Source organism: Trichechus manatus, unplaced genomic scaffold (assembly GCF_000243295.1).
Source record: "Trichechus manatus latirostris isolate Lorelei unplaced genomic scaffold, TriManLat1.0 scaffold00181, whole genome shotgun sequence".
Classification (NCBI taxonomy): Eukaryota; Metazoa; Chordata; class Mammalia; order Sirenia; family Trichechidae; genus Trichechus; species Trichechus manatus.
This window is the reverse complement of record NW_004444117.1, coordinates 2853212-2867933: the sequence shown is the minus strand read 5'-3', so window position 1 is coordinate 2867933 and position 14722 is coordinate 2853212. Positions and strand designations below refer to the sequence as shown.

General features: G+C 46.6%; 1 protein-coding gene across 1 annotated transcript in view; it reads right to left on the bottom strand.

Moving 5' to 3' along the window:
- Positions 1–2797: 2797 nt before the first annotated feature.
- MAML1 (mastermind like transcriptional coactivator 1) overlaps positions 2798–14722 on the bottom strand; it is a 50217-nt gene continuing 38292 nt past the window's right edge. The window contains exons 3-7 of the mRNA XM_023741435.1: positions 14269–14279; positions 12659–14074; positions 10283–10537; positions 8206–8302; positions 2798–6752 (exon numbers count right to left, since the gene is read on the bottom strand). Coding sequence (XP_023597203.1) covers positions 5773–6752; positions 8206–8302; positions 10283–10537; positions 12659–14074; positions 14269–14279 — 2759 coding nt within the window. The 3' untranslated portion in view covers positions 2798–5772. The remainder of the gene's footprint in view (positions 6753–8205; positions 8303–10282; positions 10538–12658; positions 14075–14268; positions 14280–14722) is intronic.

The following is a 14722-nucleotide window of genomic DNA, read 5'->3' as shown; positions in this document are numbered from 1 at the left end:
GCTGTTAACAATGGCAGGTGCAGGCCAGCCCCAGGGTGCCTGCCCCAACTTACCTCGGGCATCTCCTGGGGCTGGGCAGGCTGAAGCCCTCAGCAGGCTAGCTGAGGCCCTAGGATAGTGCCTGCCAGCCCTACAGCCCACTGCAGCACCCCTAGTCATGGGTAGGAGGTGGAGCCCACTCCCCTTCAATATGCAGTGTCATGGTCTTTTACTCTTAGCACTTGCATTGGGCATGTGTTACTTTTGCCTTCTCAGCATTCCTTCCCCACTCTTCCTTTGGGGAACTTCGTCTCCCATTCCAGGTGGCCTCCGGGCCTTTGTAATTAAATGGTCTTCCCCCAGTGTTCTGGCCTCATTAAACATCACCTTCTTAGACAGCACTGTCCCAACCGCCCTATCTAAAGTCTGGACCCACCCTCAGTCCCTTGGCCCCAGCCACTCCACCTTATTACCCTGCTCTAGTTTCTTTCCTAACACCTGTTGTTGTTGCTGCTGTTGTTAGCTGCCATAGAGCTGCCCCCCAATGGAACAAAATGCTGCCAGTCCTCGGCCATCCCCAAGATCAATTGTGGACCGAACTGCTGGGATCCATAGGGTTTTCACTGGCTGATTTTTGATCACCAGGCCTTTCTTCCTAGTCTGTCTTAAATCTGGAAGCTCCACTGAAACCTGCTCAGGATCATAGCAACATGCAAGCCTCCACTGACTGACGGGTAGTGGTTGCACATAGGGTACACTGGCTGGGAATTGAATGCAGGTCTCCTGCATGGAAGGCGAGAATCTACCACTGAACCACCACTGCCCTCTTTCCAACACCTACCACTCTGAAATCGTCTTATTCATCTGTCTGTGCTGTCCTCTTCGCAGGAGACCATAAGCTCCATGAAGCAGGGAACTGTGACTATATTCCCTGTTCCTAGCATAATGCCTGCTATATTTGTCAGTGAAGGGTCCCACCTGGAGCCTGCCCTCCAGCCTTGAGCCTGGCTGGACTGGAACACTCCCCTCCAGGCAAGTGACCCAGGACAGCCGTGGACTCAGAGCTGCAGAGGTCTGGACGCCTGGTTACCTGGTTACCTTAACAATGGCAGATACCGAGGTATTCATGGGTGAAAGGACTCGATGTCTAAGCTTTTCTTTAAAACATTCCAGAAAAAAGGAAGTACGGGGGGCTGTAGCTGAAATAAGATGTTGGTAAGAGTTGAAGTTGGGTTTGGTTACGTAGGTTCATTATACTATTCTATTTTTGTATGTGAAATTTTTCCTAAAAAAAATGGGCCGGGGTGAGAGAGGGAAGGGAAAAAGGGACTGAGCCCCTAGGCAAAGGACCCTGAACTAAAAACATGTGCTTAAAAATGACACAAAACCCATTATCTTGGAACAACCCACCCAGCTTTCAATGTACTTCCTTGATGTTTTTCAGAAGAACCGGCCTGATCTTGTCCCTGGAGCATGTGCAGACAGCCGCAAGGTGACCGACAGACCCACGACAGCAATCGAGCTGGCACCATGGGGCAACTGCGCAGGCATGGCACCCCATAATAAGTCCTGCCATCCAGTCCCAGGAGCCTTTGTTACGGTTTCCATCTTGAACTACCTCTTGCGTGTGCACCTAATCTTCATAACCCCACCTTTCATGAATAAAGATGATGCCTTTTCCCACCTAAAAACCTTTATAAGCCCTAGCCAATCCTTTGTTCGGGGAGACAAAGGCTAGCGTTGTTTTCTCCCTCTGTCTCTGCTCTCGAGCTACTTTTTCCTCAATAAAGCTTTGTTGGTGCAGAAAACTTGAGCCTCTCCTGGTCATTCTTGGTCAGTAGAAGGCAAGAACCTCATAGGGGCTGCCCAGGTTGGGCAGAAGACCCCGGCAACAGGGGGAGGGAATTTTTAAGAGTTCTATTAGCCATATTTCTTCTCTACTGGCCTGCAACATAAGAAGTCTAAAAAAGCCATCATTCCGTGTTACTATGAGTCAAAACTGTGGTAAATATTTAAGATAACAGCGTCATATTTCATCAAGTGGAAGTACAATTTACTTAATTAGTCCTCTATGACAGCTATTTAGATTATCTCAATTTTTTGCGGTTATAAACAGGTCTACTGTGAACACCATTGTGTTTATATATTTTTCTGTATTCATTCTTTTCACAGATGTGTTCTCCGAGATAGAACTGCCGGGTTAGACAGGCAGCATTAACATTTTAAGGAGCTTGATAAATTTTGCAAAATTTCTTACCACAAACAATTGCATAGCATTCTATTTTACCACATTGTAGCCAGCACTTAGTATCATCTGTCCTTGCTAACTCCAACAAGCAGCATTATCTCACTTTCTCTCCGATCTGCATTTCTTTGATTACTAGTGAGGACAAGCTCCCCCTCCCCACATGCTGTGAATGCTGAGCCAAGACTTCAGGGAGGAGTTCTGAGTTTTATTTTTCGTTTATTGAAACTTACAGAGCAAGGCTATGAACATAGTCTTGTATTTGTCAGTTATTTTCCCCTTTACACTCGTGTAATCTTACCTTCTGATTGTGTTGCAGGAAGTTTCTTCGCCCCAGCCTGCCTGAGGCCAGATAAACTGCTCTCCCCCTCCAAGGGACTCCGAACCACTCACTGCAAAGCTGAGGAGACTTAACATCCCTGAGAGAGGAGACGGCACCACTCAGGCCTAGGCCACTAGCTCAGGCCGGGGTTTCCCAGACCAAGGAGTCCTGCACTTCAGGGCTCCATGGGGAACAGCTCTGCCCACCATCCTCAGATCCCACATCAGTGTGACATGGACAGGACTGGGGGGGGTTGGTATCAAAGGGTGAAAGAAACCAAACTCTATGCCAAAGAGAAACTAAGTAGGACCTGGAGAAGAAAAGCTCTGAGGGTAACCTAAAGGTTTTAAATCAAACATCTGAACTGTTAAAGGCCTAAAACATTACTGAGTTATCTAGTTCAACTTCCTTCACACTGGACACAGGGAAATGGTGAGAGGGGAGGAAGGCTGGGTTCTCTGAGCGATGTTAACTCTAATTTAATAGCTGTCATCATATGATAGCAGTCACGCCGAGGCTTAAACCACATACCCCCACCACAGTAGCAATGAAAAAGTCAATAAATCTCAGAAGAAAATCAACCACCAAACAAAATACTTATACACAGGTCTGCCCCTTACCCTGCTAGCACACCCCATGTGAAGTCAAACGCACAGGCAGTTTCCATACTAGCAAAATACTTTTATTATTTTTATAATGATAAAACAAGGAAAGATTTCTTTTTGGTGTATACCAGAGTTAAGGGAAGTAGAAGAATAAGGGGATTAATAGGATATTTATGTACTCTGATGACAGTAAAAAGTTAACAATACCAACTGTTGCCATAAAACTTATCATAGCTCCCCAAAAACACATATATAAAGGATCATAGTTTTAAAATCTATAAAAGTAAAAAATATACAGTCAGATCTAACTCTTATTCCATCTTTAATATAAACTTGTAAACATTTATTTACACAAAGTAAATGTGTATAACAAAAGTCCGAGCACCCTTTTCGTTTGAGTCCTGGCCCTGGGAAGACGAGGATCTGCACCAAAGCACAGTCACTCCTCCTGACTACCCAGAAACCAGACTTATAAATAAAGCCACGGGCAGCTCCCTGGGGGGACCCCAAGAATCACATTTTATTGCTATGACACTGCAGCAAGTGAGAAGCCCAACCGCCTGTCTCCCCAGCCCCCCAGCCCCGGGACCCAGGCAGGGAGCGTGGGTTCTTGCCCTCTCAGACCACCCCAGGGACAGAGGTGGGCAGCAGCCAGAGGGAGACCAGAAAAGGAAAAGGATCCAGATCAGTCTCAGGCCCTGCTATTTTTGGTAGAAAACATGCTGAAGTCGCCCTCTTCTCCTTAGATTGGGGAACTCACTCTGAAGGTGGAGTCTTCACTGGCTTTATGATTCACTTCCTTCTTTGAGAGCTAAATTCAGCATTTGGGGAAGGCTGGGAAGGTGTTTACAGGGGAAATGATCCAAACACCACCCATGGTGGCAAATGGCTATTAGAGAAGAGGATCTGAGGGTTCAAGAACCCCCAATGAAAAAGGCACTGCTGGTGCAGAATAATTACCAATGTGTGTACAGCCCTCCATCCCCTCAAAGCAACTCAGGCTGTTCACGTGAATATTTCCCTCGGCTCCATTTCCGCACACGATACTTGACTGATCTGCTTTGAGACTTCAGGAAAATAAAAACGGGGGTTGAGGTTTCTCCACAGACTGCTCTGCATATAAGCCACTCTTTTCAGTGTATCATTTTCTCTCTAACATTCTGTTTAAAAGGGTCTCACCCTGCGCTTACCGTTTTGCTTTAATTATACGGAAGTGCTCACTCCATCTTCGTTTCCCACAAACAGCCCATCATGTAATACTCTATTCTGCAGAATCTTAGCTTAGCCAAGTCCATTAATTCATAGACCTTAAAAGAAAAATCCACTTGAATATTTAGAAAGGATACATTAGTGTTATAAAGCAATTCTCTCTTAAAAAGTGCAAGTCATCTGATATGGGAAGAGGCAGAAAAGAGTCGTAGAACAGTGGAATTCCTCCTCTGGGCCTGTCACATAAGACTCCCTGCCAACCAGGACACTCTTAGTTTTTGAGTTCCCAAAAGCTTTACTTTCTGGGGAGGAGCGATCTCACCTCCTTACAATGTTCAGGTTCCCTATGGAATTTTAACAACTTTTTTCTTCTCCCTCCAATCTAGTAAATCATTGCCCTAAAGAAGTTTTTCCATTTTGGCTGGAGAGAGGAAGAAGGGGAAGCAGAAGGTCACTTGAAAGGAAAATGGGGTAAAGGAAAGACATCTGTGCACCACGTTCCTAACATGTTCAATACAAGTTTTCTGAGTAACTCGCGAAGGTGGGAGGTTAGAACACATAAGAACACAGGAAATCCCACGTATCCACTTTTGCCGTTGACCCTGGAAGCGGGTGCTCCTTCACTTGAGGGGATTGCCTGGGGTCCTGCTACCAAGGGCACGGCAAAGGGACTCCTCTGGGGTCAGGGCCTCCTAAATTTCAACAGGAAGAACAACCTACTGCAAGCAGGAGATGCCAGAGAGACCACGTCTGTGTCATAAGGTCTGCGATCTCCCAGCACCCTGTTCCTGTCTGGCCTCCGCAGGGCAGCCTGCACTTACAGAATGATTTTCCAGCCACTCCCTTCCCCTGAAAGTTGACAAAGAGGAAGAAAACCCTAGGTGTCCAGTGCCCATAATCAACTTAAACCACTACCTATCCTAATCTGTTTAAAACCCTTTTAAAAACATTTTTTTAAACTTTTCTACGCTACAAATTGCAAATAATTCTGCTATATAAAAAGTTTCAACAAAAACTTGTCCCCAAAACTGGGACAATGAAGAAACCTTGGATTAAGTCAACATGACGGCGCAGATTTTTTTTGTAAGCCTGACATTGTGAGATTTCACTGTTGTTGTTTCTGTTGGATTTTTGGTCATCTGGACAGAAAACCACCTTTAGAATACTCTGCTGTCCCAACACCAGGTAATGAAGCCAGCAGATGGGCTGGAGCCAGCCCGACATACCACAACTGCTGGCCTGGGAGCCACGTGCCCGCAGAGCCTGCCTGGGCTGGGCCCTAACACTGGGCTCTGGCTTCACCGGCCCAGATCCCTGTCCATGGGCTTTTGGTCCGAAGTAGTTGTTTTTTCTTGAATCTGAGAACAAAAATATAGGTTGTATGAACACTAAAAACATCTTAAATTCTCCCATTACTGTGATCCTAAAAGGTCATCCAAATCATTAATCCATTCTTCTGAAGTCCTGTTTTTCAGCAAGGAGTCGATCAGGTCGGTATCCCCAGCCATGCTGGGCAGCCCGCTGCTGCCTGGCTGCCCACTGTAGGCGAAGGGCAGCTCCTGGCCCGCGGTCCGCACCGGGTAGCCCTGGGCACAGTGCAGCCCTGCCCGGCCCCCCATCTGTGGGGCTGGGCTCTGGCTGAAGGCCCCCAGCTCAGGCACGGCCGGGCTCAGTCCTGGCAGGACCTGTGGTGGGGGTCCCTGTGGAGGTGGTGGTGCAGGTGCGCTGGTTCTCTGCTGCGTGTTCACGGAGGGCAGCATGGACCCCGCCGCGGCCACCGAGCTCATGGGGGCCATGGGCCTGGTGGGCATCGCCTGGGAGAACTGTGGGTTGGACATTTTCATGTGGGCCTGCTGCATGTGGAAACTGGAGGCTGCAGTAAAGGGGCTTACGCTGGGGCTCCCTTGGGTCTGGCCACTCAGGTTAGGCATTCCCTGATGCTGCCACGACGGATTCTGGCCTCCCATGGCTGCTGACACCCTTGACACCTGTGGCTTAGTTAAAGCAGAGTTCAGGGTCCCCTTACTGTGCTGCTGGGAGAGGCCAGAGCTCCCCAGAGAGTTCTGCCCATAGGCAGCTGAGACCGAGGCGTTCTGGCTCACGCTGGCCTGCCGTGGAATGTGGGTGTGTCCATTGGTGGCCTGTTGCGGGGGCTGGGCAACTATCTGGGTTATGCCTGAGGTCATGCCATAGAGGCTGCTCTGTGGCAGGCTCTGGGAGCCAGTGAACTGAGCCACACCCCGATCCTGCTGGCCCGAGCTGGAGGGCAGAGAGGAAACCACACTGTGTCCAGGGCCCAGTGGCATGAGATTCCCAGTCGGAGGGAATGCTCGAGGACAGCTGGAGTTGGACGGACCCAAGTTATTCATGCCAGGCACAGCAGCAGAGGATCCTAGAAGCAAGAGAAGACTCTGTCAACCAATTTGGCATTTCTTGACCACCTTTGCAGTGATGTCCACAAGGCCTTGTCTCATAGTCTGCGGCACACAGCGAAGAAAGAGCCGGGGGTAGAACGAGGCAAGGCTAGAACAATGATGGGGCTCAGACGAACACAGAGGAAGAGGAGACCCTCCAGGAGGGGAAGCCAGTGGATTCATTCATTCATTTTTTCAAATACCCAGCAAATCTCTGTTCCATGGTGGAAACTATGCTGGGCACTGGGAACTTGAAGGTGGATCCAACCCAGGATCTGCCGCTGGGAGGCAGAAGTTACTATATGGTGTGATGAGGGTCATAATAGGCTTTGTAGCAGCTGTGGGAGCACCAAGGACCAGGGGGGGTCAATGCCCTGGAAAATCTGGGGGAGGCTTCATAGTGTCAATGACAAGTACAATGGGTTTTAAAAGAGCAGAAGTTTAGCAATTAAGCATTTTGGAGACAAACAGCATTACTAATAGAGAAGAATGTGTGCAAAGGCAAGGAGTTATGGAAAGGCAGTCTGCGTGAGGCACTTGAAGGTGCTGGTCAGAGGTAGGGTGTGGGGAAAGTGTCTAATTGGTTAAAGACAAAGCTGGAGGGAGATTCGATGACAGGTTCAGAAGGACTTTGGATGCCATGCTCAAGAACAGGGCTGTAAAGCCAAAGAGAAACTGCACAGGGACTGGGCTCAGACTCTGCTGGGAAGAGGCTGTTAGAGTCACGTGGATGACAGGGCACATAAAAAGTGCTGGTGGGGGGATGAAGAAGGAAAAAGAATGTGTGAATACACCTCCCCAGATCCTATAGTTTATACCTGAGATGGGCAAGATGGCCAAGGGAGGGAGAACTCAATAACCAAAGGATGGATTCACCACATATTTACTGAGCACCTACTCTGTGGTAGGTGGCAGATGCTGACTGGGAGACAGTGCGGAATGCTGATGCTGTCATCTGTGATACCACAGTGAGCAGACAGGAGGGAAGAAAAGAAGCAAAAGGCCAAACAACTGCATTAAGTCTCTCCTTATCTAGAAAACGAGAGGGTCATTTTTTGAAGAGACATATGACGGAAGAAGCAAAGAAATTTCTTAAGAATTACAGAAGGCATTTTCTGCTGATAAGATGTCCTCCAACTAGAAATGATTTTGCATCAAGACTGCACAGCCAGGGATCCAGCACAATATTTCTTCTGGTCAGCCCCTTTGACCCTCTGCTCTTGGTGCTGCAGGGTAAACAGAAGGCCAGGCTCTTAGATTCAAGCTCTTATGAGCAATTAAACCCGGGTAGTACCTAGCATGAAGTCAGGCAGAGAGCAGGAGTTCAGTTAGCACTGGACGACTGACAGCAAGCTGAAAACGCCGACTGGCAGGCCCAGTACTTGTGCCCCCCCGTCCCTATTCCATCACTCCCTCATCACTTTTCTTTACCTGTGAACTGTCCAACCTGTTGTGAGTAGGTGTTTTGTGTCGGATCTTGGTACTGGGGTGGTGGGCGGGTCAGATGGCGCTGAAACTGCTGCTTCTCCTAGAAAAAGCCAAAAACAACAGAATCACATAAAACAAAGAAAACAGGGTATTAGGTCAGGGAAAAGTAAATTGTCCAAGTCTATTCCTCATACAAAGGCTCCTGTGGAGATAATACTGGTGATCTCACTTTGGAGATTTTTTAAATTGTGATGAAAATACACATAACAAAATATACCCCATCTCAACAATTTCTGCATGTACAATTCAGTGACACTGATGACATTCTTCAAATTATGCAACTATTCTCGATATCCTTCTCCAAATCATTCTACCACCATTAACATAAACTCAATGCTCCCTAAGCAAAACTCTCCCTTTCCCCTTCCCTCCAGCTGTGGCAACCACTAATAAACTTTGGTTTCTGTGAATTTGCTTATTTCATATAAGTGAGATTATACAATATTTGTCCTTTTGCAACTGATTTATTTCACTCAGCATGATGTTTTCAAGGTTCATCCATATTGTGGCATGCATCAGGACTTCATTTCTCTTTATGGCTGAGTAATACTCCACTGTATGTTTATCCATTCATCTGTTGATGAACATTTCAGCTATTTCCACCTTCTGGCTATTGTGGAAAGTGCTGTAATGAACTCACTCTGGGGATTTAAAATTAATAGTATGACAAAGAAGGATGGGGCAGATTTAAGGAGCCAAGAATTACAAAAAGGTGGGTATTATCAGTTTAAAAAGTAGAGGGCAGATCAGGGAAATGCAAATCAAAGCCACAATGACATACCACTTCACACCCACTAGGATAGCTAGAATGAAAAAGACAGATAATAACAAGTGTTGGGAAGGACGGGAAGAAACTGGAACTTCACACACTGCTGGTGGAAATGTAAAATGGTGCAGCCGCTGTGGAAGTTCCTCAAAAGAAGTTTGTGGCAGTTCCTCAACAGGTTAAACAACAGAGTTCTATATGACTAAGCAATTCCACTCCTACATACATACCCAAGAGAAATGAAAACATATGTTCACACAAAAACTTGTATATGAATGCTCACAGCAGCATTATTCGTAACAGCCAAAAAGCAGAAACAACCCAAATGTCCATCAACTGATGAATGGATAAATAAGATGTGGCATATCCATATGATGGAATATTATTCAGCAATAAAAAGAAATGAAGTCCAGAGACAACATGAATGAACCTTGAAAGCATTTGTATGAAATGTCTAGAACAGGACAATCTATAGAAAAGTAGATTAGTAGTTACTACTGGCTGGGGAGGTTGGGGGAAATGGAATGACAACTAATGGATACAAAATTTCTTTTGGGGGTGTTGAAACTATTCTAAAACTGACCGTAGTGATGGCTGCACTTACCTGTGAATGTACTAAAAATCAATGAATTTTACACTTTAAATGCGTAAATTATATGTCATGTGAATTACATCCCAATAAAGCTGTTACTGAAGAAACAAACTACCACAAAAGCAAAGAATGGCAGAACTGAGGCAGTGATGTGGGTTTTAAAGCTGTCCTCAATCATCTCCACACTCTCGATAACTAGTTCTTCTCTTAAGTCTTAATGTAATTTGAAGTCCTGAGACTTTACCTTGAACCCTTAGTGTCTGCAGGTAAACTGTAAGACTGGGAGGGACTTTGTCTCTCCTGATTCTAAAACCTCAGAACTTTTTCAAGTCTCTATTTCACTTTCTTGCTTATAACAAACTGTCTACATTTACAACAAAGCTGGATTCCATGGCAAACCAAATAATAAGTAAGCTCAGTGGTTTGAAAGCTGCCAGGCAAGGGACATGGAAACATTCTGATGTACAATTTTAGCCACATATTCTGCCTTCATTAATCCTTACTAAGGAAGTGATACAATGCCACATTCCCAGAGACGGGTTTGTAAAGGGCAAAGCCCTCTAGTCCGGACACGCACACACACCAGTAAGTAGGCTTGCAGACCCTGCCATGACTTAGGATGCAGGCCAAGGAGAAAGAGGTTCCTCTCCCTTTCTTCTTACCTTTTCTGCCAGAAGGTGCTGTTGCCTTTGCAAGAACTGCTGTTGCTGCAAGTGCTTCTGCTGCTGCTCCCTCTGTTTCTGTTGGTCCAAAAGCAACTGATGTTGCTTCATTACCACTGCCTGCTGCTGGCTACTGAGATATGAAGTGCTGTTGTGAGTGTTGCTCATGGACACGGCAGGTGGCTGGGTCCCCACACTTGTGGCCTGGGTTGGCACGGATGTGGACGCGTGAGGGACGTTAGCGGGGTTCTGCTCCTGTCAACAGATAATGGGATTCTCGTGAAGCCTGCGAACTGACCAAACGAGCCGAGCTCCGCCCAGGAAGTGCCCCATTCATGGCTCCCTCTCTTGAACACAAGCCTCAGCCTCAGCTGCACTGCTAATGACTCCAAATGACAGTCATTTTTACAGGGCCCAGGTGGAGACTAAAAGCTAATACTGGAATAGACAGGTACCTAGCAATGAACAATCACATATGCTGGCTTTGCTCCCTTTGAGTCACCAGCAGCAGAGGTGTGCTTTTACATCAGGCAGGTTTAAGCTCATATACTTGCACGTGGTAGGTGCAATAAGCAATTGTGGCTTGTAAATACTGACTTATCAGCATGTCTGCATGTAGACAGGCCACAGGGGAAGACCATTCTGAAGAGGGACTCTGGTTTATGGAGGCGCTATGTCCCAGGTGTGAACACTGGGTCCCTGGCTTCAGGGCTATCTGAAACTGTTGTCATTTGTCCATTTGTGAACAAGCACTTTTCTGGGAAGAGACTGCTCAGTTTTTGTCAGATACTCATGCTCATAAACTACTGAGTATCAATGTGAACTTTAATGGATATCACCTGTTCATACATGGACCAAAAGTGGGATTCATATCAAAGGCCACCACAATATTATCTTAACATCATTACTTAACTTTAAAAGGGGAAAATTTAACTCAAAACAGGAAAAAAGTATTTTATGCATGTTCAAATTTTTGAGCCCCTTTCGTATTTTTAATCTTTACAAGATTCTAATCTTACTGCAGACAGATTCTAACACTAACTTCATCACCCCAATCATCAGGAGCTTAAGGGACCTGAAAGTGCTTTGGAAGTTGCAAAGTACTACTCAAATGACAGTAGTTACCACTGTGTTACTCTTTGTTAAGGTCATTTTTAATGGCTCTGTAACATTTTAATAGCTGAAATAAATGGAAGCATCAACATTTACATGAGCCTCCTCCTGTTGGGAGGTGTTTAAACTGCTTCCAGTTTTTGGCCATTAGAAATAATCATGCAATGAAAACCTTGTATATTACTTTCTATTTTGGATTATTTCTTTAGGTGAATTTGCAGGGGGAAATGTGTCAGTGCTTGTGACGTTTTTTAAGGCTTATGAAAAATACATAATACCAAATGACTTCCCCAAAGCACTCTACCCACGTACACATCCTCAACCAATTCATGTGTGTGTCCACTTTCTCACGGTGTTATCAGCACTGGGGTTTTTAGTTTTTTAAATTTTAGAGTGTGCCAGAAGTACACAAAGACATACACACAAAGGTATTCACTGCAGGCTTATTTACAGTAGTGAAAAACAAGAGACAACCTAAATCACCATCAATGTGTGGCTGTGGTATATCCACAGCTGAATATTCCACAACTGTTAAAAAGAATCGATGTGACTATAGCCACAGACGTGGAAGACAGTGCAGGGTACACTGGGGAGTGAGAAATGCAAGCTGTGCTCCATTCTATCTCTTGAGGAAATCAAGGGAAAACACTCCATGTTTGTTTATACTACAAGCCCTAGCCACGAGAAGGCTTCCAGGAAAGGGACATTTTAAAACATATTTGAACATGAGTAGAAATGCGAATAATGATCATGATAATTAGTAACTAGTACTTGACCATCTTCTAGGGTATGGAGCCAGATAATTCTGCCAGATAATTCTTGCACGTCATGCCTAAATAACTAGAGTTTAGATGCACTGAGAAGCAACACAGGCCTGAAATGCTATCAGCTTGCCAAACACTAAGGATTTTTAACATTAAGATCTGAAAGGTGGTAAAAAAGCAAAGCCTGTAAGAAGCACATTAAATGTGATCTTTATCTGTAAAAAACAGCCACAGATAACTTCAATTAAACTACATGACAACAAAGAGATGTTGGACTAAGTATATTCCTACAGTTAAAATCAAGTTACACTAAGGACTTTTCTTTTTATTTATTAAGAATCAACCCTGGTTTGTTTTAGAAATTTTCACTCCCAAGGGGGTTAAAGGCCAACAGCTGCCGCTCCTCCCCTCCTTCCACAACAACCTGAGATCCTGTCAATTTAGCTCTTAGCCTTACTCATGTATCTGCTGCACATAACAGAAGTGAAGCTAAATTTACCTGGCTAGGTGGAACCAGGGACCTGAAGGGTATGTTTCCTGACTTTGGTTTCATAAGAAACAAGGGGTTCTGCTCGCTGTTGAGGTGAGGCAGCTGCTGGGGTAGATAAGCCAGCATGGCTGCCTTGCTCTGGCCAGGCCCAGGACTTCCTTGCCCACAGTCTGCTTTGTAATGAGAAAGGGGCTTTGTATTGCCATAATCCAGCACGGGCCCCTGGTTATTCACGGAGTTCTGATTCAAGTTACTTGGTGGCTGGTGACTCAGCAGGTTCACGTGGCTGGGCTGGAGGTAGGGGCCTCCAGGCCGAGGGGAGCTCTTGTTTACACTGGGCATCATGAGCAGTTTGGAGTTATTGAAGTCTTGCTGGTAGCTGGCAGGGCTGGCAGGCTTCTCCATGGGATAAGGAACATCTAAGGGACTGTGGGATTGCCCTGTCTGCTGCCATGTGGACATCTGGGCTGGGGCTGGGGCCGGGGCGGCCTGCTGTGGGTTCTGGAGCATCTGCTCACGCTTCTGCTTGGCAGCTATCTGTTGGAGCTGGTGAGCAGAGGACAGCTCTGCACCCCCTCCTGTGCCCTGGCTGGGCAGCACCACACCAGAGCGGGCTCTCTGTGCATTCTGGGTCTGGGCTGATGATTGCATCAGGTTTGCACTGGTATTTTCTGTCCTGGGCTGACCAGAAGTGTGGAACATGGTCTGAGAGGACCCGAGGCTGGGGGAAGCTGTGCTCACAGGAGCAGATGAAGGCCCCATGAAGGTCTGTCCTGCAGACCCAGCTCTCACTTGTGGAGAACCTAACTGTTCTTGCTCAAAGGCTGCTGGCGAGAATTCCGTCTTAATATTAATGTCCTGTGCCAAGGGGGTCTGTGTGTTAGAACTTGAAGACTCAGGGTCCTTCTTCTCTTCAAAGTCCTCATTGAAGAGATCCTTCATGTCTTCGTCGGGCACTGACCGGTTCAGCTCCTCGATGAGCTCCTTCCACTCCTGTTCATTCAGGTTCAGGTCAGGCATGAGGTTGCTCTGTGATATGGAGCCCCCAGCCCCAGCAATCATGCAAGGAAGGTCATCAACAGGCTCTTGCTTCAGCTCTTTGTTCAAGCTCATAGGGAAGGACTCACTGGGGTTACTGCCTCCGTTCAAGTGGAGACTCGAGTCAGCCAGACACTTCTTATTGACAGAGTCAAGGGCCAGCGAGTGCTTCCCGCTGGGCTGGAGGGCATCTCCACCAGGAGGCTTGTCAGGCTGCCCCCGGGGGGAGGCTGGAGGCAGGCCATTGGCAGGGACAGCCACTCCCAGAGGGGCTTCCCGGCGTGTCTTCTTATGCCCAGGAAAGAGGTCTCCATAGCCATTCTGCTGATCACCATTCTGAGGGGAGGTAGCGCTATCAAGATTCCTCTTCACCGTATCATGGAGATGCTGAAAAACATTGAAAAGAGTGACTTATGCATGCAACATCATGTATCAAGTCCCCTCTGCCTAGAACATTAACTTAAACCAGGGGTCTGTATCCTTGGAGTCCTTGCCCGTTTCCATCGTCCACTCCCGGGCACACACCTGTTTTCCCTTGTAGCTTCACCTCTCCCCTACTCAAGTTCCTGTGGCCCCCCCACCCCTTCTACACCTGGTGGCCAGTCAGTCAGGATGGTCAGCAGTGAGAAGGCAATTCCATTCAAACCAGTGAGTCAGGGCTTGGACTTTGGTGTGCCCCCAGGAAGGAGGCATTCTCCCTTCGCAGGACACTAGCCTGCAGCTACCCGGTAGACATCTTGCCTGAGGGGCTGCCCAAGAATGGAGCCAATGAAGAAAGAAAAAGAACAAAAGGATACACATACATTTTGAGGACATCATCTGTGTCCTAGATCTAGCTGTGTGTGGGAGACCAGCAGTACCTCTGGACTTTTTACTTATGTGAACCAATAAATTCCTTTTCATGGGTAAACTGACTAGTCTATTTTTCAGGTCTTGTTCCATGCTGATTACAAATATTGCATCTCTATATTTTGACACAAGTCAGTTTTCACGTCCCTCCCAACCCCTTTAGGCTCCCTTGCCTGGGCCCATCTC